Source organism: Camelina sativa, chromosome 9 (assembly GCF_000633955.1).
Source record: "Camelina sativa cultivar DH55 chromosome 9, Cs, whole genome shotgun sequence".
Classification (NCBI taxonomy): domain Eukaryota; kingdom Viridiplantae; phylum Streptophyta; class Magnoliopsida; order Brassicales; family Brassicaceae; genus Camelina; species Camelina sativa.
In genome coordinates this window covers 30984433-30994509 of record NC_025693.1, presented here as the reverse complement: position 1 = coordinate 30994509, position 10077 = coordinate 30984433, and the positions used below count along the sequence as shown (strand labels likewise).

Genomic DNA, 10077 nt, shown 5'->3' with positions numbered 1-10077 from the left:
ATATACTGTATGTATGTTGAGTGAGAGAGTTGAGGAATTTATAGAAAATCTTAATTAGAGAGCCTTTAAAGTTTAAACGACTCCATCTTTTTTAATTTTAATTTCATGCTAATTACATATTTACACCTAAAACCAAAAGAAGAAATTCGTTGGTGCAGAGATTAGACGTCAAGCATTTAATATATATATGTTAAATTGACAGATTAAGTTTATTTCCACTTAACCTCTTTGTACACACAGTTGCAAGAAGAGTAATTGGTTTCCCACAGTTTTAAATTGACAGATTTTAATTTAGTTCCTCTATATATTTTCAGTTCTTCGAATGCAGTCGATCCCACGTGAAAATGTTGATATTTGTACAAGGTTTTAGTTTTACCTCTCTTTGTACAGAGAAGAGGATTGAAATCACACGTCAAATGATGGATATTTGTAGAATAATTATGGCCAATTAATATTATTGAGATTATTGGACGCCATATGCATCAAAACTGACAGACTTAATTTCCTCTTATGTAATTATTAATTAAGAGAGAGATTATATATTGGTGCCAAATGGACTCTTATATGCCAAATGTGATTTTTCTTAATATTTCTTGGTCAAATTAGTTAGGGCATGGTTATAATTAATTATAATTTTTTTTTTAATCATCTAGCTACTCATTGCATTGGAATCTATACGTGGTCCGATGGAGTAGCCATAAAATGTATTTAGAAAAATCTCAGAGTTCGTTACCAACGTTGTGATATCAATTAATAAGGTGACATGCGATTAACTTGTTGTCTTATAACGCATTGCTGTATTACTGTAATTTCAGGTTAATTACATCTGAAACCAAAAGGAGAAATTTCATGGTTCCAGACGTTAAAAACTTACAACTAAATATGCACCTATACTAGCTGGCTTAACGGTGCAGCTAATTAAGTTGTGGCCTTCTCGGAAAGTGAGTTAAGCTTACTAAAAATGTTGGCCAATTAGCATATGGATGTAAAGCATGGAAATGACGCGTTTTTATTTCCTCCTATGTGTTTTAGTTCTTCGTAGCCACATGAGTCATGACACGTTAGATCTTCTTAGACATCATTATTCAAAATATTCATCACTAGTACTCTTTTATATTATTTATTGGTAATTTCATTGAAGATTTTATGCTTTATGTGAGAATTTAGAATTTTCAATAAGATTATATAATTTCAGTATTAACTATTATTCAGAGCTTTCTTAATATTGGTTAAATTAATTATGAGGGATACAAATTCCACCCTAACACAATTAACAAAATATACATAAGGAAGACGAATAGCTTTGTTCTCAGCAGACACGACATAACAAGAGGCCTGTGAAGCTCCAGCCTTCCAGTGTAGACATTTGGAATGTTCAGGGAATCTTAAAGAATCTCTTCAGTTAATTTCTCAAGGAGCTTCCATTTCTCTTTCGACATTTCCTTCTGCAATTGTTTGTTTTGGGTTTTAATTATTTCCAACATTTGTTTTTGGTCAGAATAAACGACAATGAGTCAAAGAAATAAACACACAAGGGGAAACAGCCCATAATGGAGATGTGAAAGAACGAATGGAAAATAATATATACTAGTAGTACATACGATTATTATAGTATACGACAACAGTTTTAATTTAAAGTAGCTCTCTTTTTCACTTTATGGATGTTACGTCGTAGAGATCACTGATATGTTATGTTCAATGTTTAAACATCATTTTCCCGTTTTTTAAAAGACACTTTTTTGGTCGGCAATATATTTATCTATAATCTATAGGTTTAGACGTTTAGTCCATCGTGAGATTAACAACATTCTCCATAGGGGCTGTTACAAACCTTACACATAGGTAATAGAGACAAACTAACCAACACAAATGAGTTGAAACACCCTCTCTCACATATAACGATTTTTGGATACACATGTGGGAGATGCACCATGATGATTAGGGGTCTAAATTGGTTTCTTTTATAGCGCATCTTTGTATATATCCACAAAGGCACAAACGTTCAATTTAAGTTGGTTTCTTTTTTAAGGCGTTTTGCTTATAAATCTACATTAATGATAATGATTTGATGTTAGATCAGAGCAGAGACAAATTCGAATTATTGACAAGCACACTCGGAAACGTTTGTCTTCGATAAAAATATGGGAGACATAACATATGATCGAGCATGGGGGCAATGGTTGCTTCACGATAACAAAAATTTTGATTATAGTTATTCAAATTGAAATTCCTTTAAATCTTGCTAATTATAATTGCATTTGTTGTAAAAATTTTTAGAAAAAAAAAATTACAGAAACATCCTATATATCATAGATCTGTGAAATAAGCAAACCGTCATCGTAATTCGTACACATATTTACGATATCCACGTCAGACAAACAAGCTTCTCAATATCAAAACAACTTATAAAGACCACTAGTTAATTAAGCTGTTAACAAGTGAGAATTCTTATAAATTTTTACGAGTATATTATATGGATATCATGGAGAGTTGCCTCTCATATAAAGCTAGCATACTATCTGGTCCAGATTTCACAACCTAAGAACTAATGTGAAAACTAAAAACTTTTTAAAAAGAGATAAAAACGTGTGTTTCTAGCTATGACGTATAACAATGGTTTTGTGGTAGAGGACTAGACGTTTAATTACTATGAAAGTGAAAAACTTTCAAGTCACATTAATTTGGCACCAAACCTCTCTGATAAATTACATAAGTCATAAAAGTGAGTTAATAAATTTTTTTTTTGACGTGTGAAACCATTTTCTTCTTCTTGCAATCAATCCGATCTGTACGAAAGATGTACAAGTGAAAAAACCTTCAACAAATATCCATGATACTTTGACGTGTGATTCAAGTTGTAAGTACTAAAATATAAGAGGAAAGAAAAGTCTTTCAATTTGATGAATGGCGTCCAATAATCTCTAACTATATTACTAATAAGCCAACATTATAAGCAAGTGTTTAACGCGTTTTGAGAGGACTCTCAGCAAGATTAGGTGTGAGTTTTTCCCTATAAATTCCACATCTCTGTTATCCCATTAGCCTCATAACACAAACAAAAATATCACTAGAGAAGAAGCAAAATAGAAAAAATGGAGTTCGAAAATCTTCCTGAAGATACCAAAAATGAGATTCTGTCAAGGATGCCTCGCAAGTCCATAGCTAAAGCCAGCTGCGTCACTAAGAAATGAGAGTCAATGATCCGATTCATTTCAAGATTACGGGTGTTGTTTGCCCCCAACGACATAATAGCACTTCGGTAATGTAATGTGCTGTTTTGCTCTTTCCATCAAGAGGAGAGACCACTACTGTTGTCGTCGTCTAGTGAACAACGGATGTTCATCCCTCTAGAAGGACCATATACGTTTAAAAAATGTTAAAAATGATATATATACTAGATGGTTACCTATACGATAAGTAGATAATATGTATTTTTAATTGTTTATATATTTATATTATTTTGTGACTATTTTATAAATATAAATTGTAGGTGTAATTGTTTATATATAAAAGAAATTAGTTTTTTTTTTGTTCTTTGAAATGTTGAATAGATATTAACAAAAAATAAACAAAACATAAGTAAAATATTCTTTTTATTTATGCTACTAATATAAAAGATGATGTTGTGTTCTTCCTTCTGGTCCCTATTGTTGTTCGCAGGTTCATATTTCTAATTATATCAGAAATAATTAAAAAAAAAAAAATGTTTATGGTTGTGTTTATATTTCGGCCTACAAAACATGTGATAATTTTTGATTGGGACATGCTACAATATCTGACTTTGCTTTTGATATGAACTAAAACTGAGTTGATTGATTGAAAATTAATTAAAAAAAAAATGTGAATATGCCGAAACAAAGCCGATTAGGAGGGCTTGTGGAATTGGGGACTATGAAAGTTTAATTAATAGAAACTATACTGATGTAAGAGTTTTGTTCTTTTAAGTGCTTTAGCTCTATGCCTCTGAGCTATAATCTCACTCCATAAAGTTTTGATTGTTGGGTCGTTTTTTTACGCTCTTGTTGTGTATTTGTAGCTTTGTTACATAGAGGATTCTACTTGCAACCAATTAGATTAGTACCAACTTTTATCTCCAAAATTCTTTGATTTTTCGGTTGGGTTGATCTCATTCTCTGATTGATTAGTGTATGAGCTAGATAACAATTTCCACACTAGGGGAATCAGGTTCATCTTCTTTCAAGACTAACAAATATTGGTTAAATCTTTCTGCCTATGGTTTAGTGTCTTGACAATGTCCTGCCTTGTTTTTCGAAGCCTACACAGGAATATGGCATCAACCTGCTTCACTTGATATGCACTCAAAAACCAAGTCTTTCCCTTTTCAGTCATTACCATCTCTGTGCTAGCTTTCGTCTCGCCCTCTTCTCTTTGGATCTTCTTCTGCTCATGGTGTGTGGATTTTGGCGAATACAAGGTGAGACTACTTGTCATTCTGCTAGGATGGTTTTTTTTTGTTCTTTGTTGTAAAATACTTGTATGAAAAATATGCAGGAATGCTCCTATCGTGAAGGCAATGAGGCAGCAAACTAAAGATGTTCCAAATGAATTTAACATGAGGCTAAGTTTTTTTATTTATTTATTAACACTTACCTTCATTATAGATATCCAAAGGGGGTTAGAGATACATCTACAGCAAGTAAATAAATAAAGAGAGTTACAAGCTTTATACTTAATGAAACATTCCAAACCATAAAACGAGGAAGGAATCCGCCGGTGAGGAAATTCGTTGAGCTCGAGATTGATTATACCGTCTTAGACTCTGCTGGTCGTGTGTTCGAGCCTAGGAAAAGACAATATGCTATAACATGAGGCTAAGTTATAACACGTTTATAGTTTCTTGTGTATGTTTGACCTATCGCTTGGTGTACATATTGTTCAAATTATGTTGTTTCAATTGGTATATTCCATAATGAATATAACCCAGGTCTCTCTCCTTTCTCCTTTAGTTAACACTTGTTTCTGCAATACAAAATTGCTCCTATCGTGAGGGAAATTAGACAGCAAACTGAAGATATAATAAATAGATTTAACATGAGGTTCACTGAGGTAAGTCATACGTTTAGAGTTCCTATGTATGTTTTGAACTGAGCTACCAGTTGGTGGACATATTGTTCAAATTATGTTCTTTCATTGGTATTCCAGATTATTACCCAATTCAAGGAGCAAGGACTTAATTCTGAGCCATGTTATGCCCTGTCTGCGTCCATGCAGAACAAACAAATTCATCTTCCTGCTTCTAACCAAAGCATTCACATAAGATTTGAGAGAATATAGAGAGACAAAAGCATGTTTTGTGTTTGCTTTTTTTTTTTTTTTTTCCCTTCTCCCTGAAAAAGTGCTGAATTATTGGTTCATGAACCTTCCTGCTAGCAAAATTGCAGGGAAAGAAGAGCCTTTTGAGTCTTTGAGTTTGAGATATACACATATCATCATCATCCTTATATGCCTTTTAACTTATTTCCACTTTTGTTGACTAAGGAAAAGTAATCCAATACAAAAAATTTGTGTCTAATTATGTTTTCTATGTGGTGCTGAAACTTGAGTTTTGGTTTTAGAAAAATGGTTACAAAAATGAAAAATCACATCTTATATCAAATACTGAATGGAGGTTTCTAGTCAAAGGCTTAAAAACTCAGCTTTGGTTATCAAAATATACATTTAGTTATATAACATTATTTTCTAAAATCATAACAGAAGTGTTTTTTTTGTTGTTTAGAAATTTCTTTATATTCGTAATAATGATATGGGATTCGTGTAACTAAAAGTCTAAAAGCAAGCTGCTCCTTCTTTTATGGAGATGTGAAAGCATGAACGGAGAAATAATACTAGTAGTACATACGATTATTATAGTATATACGACAACAGTTTTAAAGTAGCTCTCTTTTTCACTTTATGGATGTTGTAGAGATCACTGATATGTTATGTTCAATGTTATCAGTGATGTATTGAAACTCTGGTCCATTGCTTTACTCTTTACGTAATATGATCATTTACTCTTTCAAAACATCATTTTCCCGTTTTTCAAAAGACAATTTTTTGGTCGGCAAATATATAGTTATCTATAATCTATAGTTTTAGACGTTTAGTCCATCGAGAGATTAACAACATTCTCCATAGGGGGTGTTACACACTTTACACATAGGTAGTAGAGACAAACTAACCAACACAAATGAGTTGAAACACCCTCTCTCACATATAACGATTTTTGGATACACATGTGGGAGATGCACCATGATGATTAGGGGTCTAAATTGGTTTCTTTTATAGCGCATTTTTGTATATATCCACAAAGGCACAAACGTTCAATTTAAGTTGGTTTCTTTTATAAGGCGTTTTGCTTATAAATCTACATTAATGATAATGATTTGATGTTAGATCAGAGCAGAGACAAATTCAAATTATTGACAAGCACACTCGGAAACGTTTGTCTTCGATAAAAATATGGGAGACATAAGATATGATCGAGCATGGGAGCAATGGTTGCTTCACGATAACACAAATTTTGATTATAGTTATTCGAATTGAAATTCCTTTAAATCTTGCTAATTATAATTGCATTTGTTGTAAAACGTCTTAGACAAAAAAAATACAGAAACATCCTATATATATCATAGATCCGTGAAATAACCAAACCGTCATCGTAATTCGTACACATATTTACGATATCCACCGTCAAACAAACAGGCTTCTCAATATCGTCACCAAATCTTCAAAATTACATCTTTAATAAAATTGAAACATATGACCCCTTCATTTTCATAATCTGATTACCTATGAAGATCATTTTAAAGTAGAAGAGTTTAGATTTGTTTAAAACATACAAGTAAGTTTCACGAGTTTCGAACTAAAATCCGTTACAGGATTAACAACACTTACTTTTAAAATCTTATATTAAAGATTTTATCACAACAACAATTTAGAGTCCATGCAACCCAATAAGCTTAGTCAACCCGAACGTAACCGCCATAGCTAACCAACCTCCAAACAAAACCCTAGCCGATGACCTAACCGCTGGTGCCTTCCCTAGCGCCGCTCCTAACCACCCGAAAACCATAAGCGCCACCGTAACCGCCACCACAACCGCAACGATCCTCATTTTATACTCCTTCACAAACGCAGCCGCCAAAAGCGGCACAATCGCACCCGCGGAAAACGCAAGTGCGGACGCAGCCGCCGCTTGTATCGGGCTAGGAAGCTTCTCTTTCTCTATCTCTCCATTATCTCTCTCCATCTGAGCCAACTCTATGTCGTACTGAGAGTAAACGGAGACAAACTCTCCGATAGCCATACTACAAGCTCCGGCGACCATTCCGGCAAATCCGGATAGAATCATAGCCTTGACGTCATGCTTAACGGCGCCGACTCCCATCATCAACGACGCAGTGGAGACAAGACCGTCGTTAGCTCCGAGCACGGCGGCGCGTAGCCATTGAGAACGTTTTGAGTAGTCGAAGGTTGTTGATTCTTTCTCTATGTCCATGTTCGTGTTATGACCTAATTGATCCATGTTTTGATGATAGCTCTTTGTGTTTTTTTTTGTTTTTTTATTTTGTTTTGTTTTGTTTTGTTGAGTAGAGAATCGAGTAAGTGTGGAGAACACACGCTAGGCTGAGTTCTATTTATGGAGATTTTGGGGTTTACTTTTTGGTTTGGTGGAGACAATATGTGGAGCATCATCACCACTTATTGTTTGTTTGATTTTTGGTTTATTAATTTGTTAAATACAAAGGAAAAAAATTAGCAAATCGCACTAAGTTATGGCCAGGTTACATTAAGATACTATTTTACAAACACAAACTATATGTTTAGAAGAAAGCCAATATAGAAATGTTATTTGGATCGATGTTTATAAATTGGGAGTTGGATTTATTTTTCTATATTATATATCATCTTCAACGAGTATATTATAAAATGATATGAACTAAATATGAATCCCCCAAACTTAAGTGGTATGTATGGATACGCATCTTATACTTTTTTGTTTACACTTGTCAGCATATATAGACGATAGCTTTGTTTTTAAGTTAACATAATCTTTTACGTATATAAAAGACCCAAAATGGATAATTACAATTGATACATAATCGTAAATATCATAAACAATTTGATTTTTATGATTTAATAATAGTTCACAGTTATATATAACATACGATCATATTCATTCGGGTTCCATTTACGTAAACTACGCGATAACAAGAGGCAAGAGCCCGGGAAATTGTACCATACCATACATGTATTTTTAATAAGCCATATGGTTAGATAAAAGCTATAGTCATTTTCAATATGAAATCGAAATTGGTACGCTCAGCATATATAGGGGAAAATAGCATTTTTATACTTTGTTTCTATTAAGAAATCGGTTCGAGAATTAAATTGAAAAAGAACAAAACATTTAATTACAGATAAAATATAACGAGTAGCCTCAAAAAGAGGTGTTGTAAAAACCACATTTTGGTGTGTTTCTCGATATTTTTATATAACTAGAATAAAAATTTCTTAGTGAGGCCAAAAAAGGCAGTTACATGTAAGAAGCTGTTCTGTCCTCTTCATAATCAAAGGCATGCATGTCTTCTAGGGAAAAAGAAGAACAGAACTTATAAAAAGGAAAAGGAAATCTCAACTTGCATCCTTTAATATACGCAACCTTTAACCCAATTTTGTTGAGCATATCTATTTCAACCTGATCCATTACTTACTCATTCTACCTATGATACTATTTTCATGTTTTTAAAAGTAATTCAAAGTAATTTTACTTAAATGAAACCATGACGCAAGTGAAAATTTTGCTGATATTTTACATGTTGAGACTAATATGTATAGATGGTATCCATCTCAACATATAAGTTAAAAAAATGTCAACATAGAGATGTTTGTTTTTTCCTTTTTACTAAATTACTAGGTTTGAACCTGCAGTACACCGCGGGATAATTTTTTTTTTATAAATTGTATTTTTAATAAATTTTAGTTTTTTCATATTTTCAATTTTATAGTATCATATTTTATTTGCTGTGTCATCAAATTTATCATAACTAAATTTAAATCTTTATTACCTATCAAAATAGTATTTTTTTCTATTGTGCTATTTTTATTAGTCCAAATTGGTGATTTTGTTTTGGTTTTTTTGTTTGTCTTGAAAATTTTGCGCAATAATTCTTTAATAATTATATGTATGTAAATTCATCTTATAATCATATTTATGTAAAATCTAATCCGCTCCATTACATGGCCTACAATATTATAAACTTATGTAAAATCTAACCCGTTCATATTTTAACCGGCAATCATAGTTTTACATTTTAACTGATGTATTGTTAAAATATTTTATATATGAATGCAACTAAAAAGAAAATCTTACTTACATCAGTTTAACATTTTAATCTTTTATGCTGTTGACAAAAAAAAATGCAACTATACAATTACTTAAATCATAATATATAATTTGGTCTAAATTTATGATTTCTACTGAGGTTAAGTAATTAAGATTTAATATGTTAAATTTGAGTTCTTCATATCCCTAAACTCTCTAATAGAACTCAAGAAAATCTGAAATTATTGCAGCATATACGTAGCATTACATTTAGCTTTGTGGATTTACAACATTAGATGCTGACTATTATTTGGATTGTTTAGCTTTGTGCATGTGTTAAGATTTCACAAGATATTATAGTTACCGTATATACTAACTAACCCGTAATCACATTTAAACAGTTGGGTTCACCTATTTAACCCATTTACCCAAACAAAAACACGCGGACCCTATACTATTTGGATCGAATTGAATTCAATTTCTGATTTATTCCCTAATTATCCTTTTTAATTTTAATTAGTGTTTTCTAAATGCATAAATTGAATGGCAATTGAAGTAAATAAAACCATAATTTTGGACATTCTTAATTTTGTACTCCTCTTTTAATAGTATTAAGATAATTTTCTCATAATATTCTTAATCACACGAAATTGAGGTATCGTTTATCAAATCAGTTTTTTTTGTCCAATCCTGTTTAACATTGTACAATTTTCTTTTCTATTTTACTTTCTCGTTTTTTTTTTTTTTTT

General features: G+C 32.0%; 1 protein-coding gene across 1 annotated transcript; it reads right to left on the bottom strand.

Moving 5' to 3' along the window:
- On the bottom strand, nt 6694-7621 carry LOC104713348 (vacuolar iron transporter homolog 2). The gene is made up of 2 exons (XM_010430447.1): nt 6898-7621; nt 6694-6792 (listed from the first exon to the last, which is right to left on the bottom strand). Exon 1 carries the CDS (start codon nt 7526-7528, stop codon nt 6938-6940), a length of 591 nt encoding a protein of 196 aa, XP_010428749.1. The 5' UTR covers nt 7529-7621; the 3' UTR covers nt 6694-6792; nt 6898-6937.

What these genes read in the sequence shown, in the direction of transcription:
- LOC104713348 (XM_010430447.1), bottom strand. Translation starts at nt 7,528, where the DNA reads ATGGATCAATTAGGTCATAACACGAACATGGACATAGAGAAAGAATCA.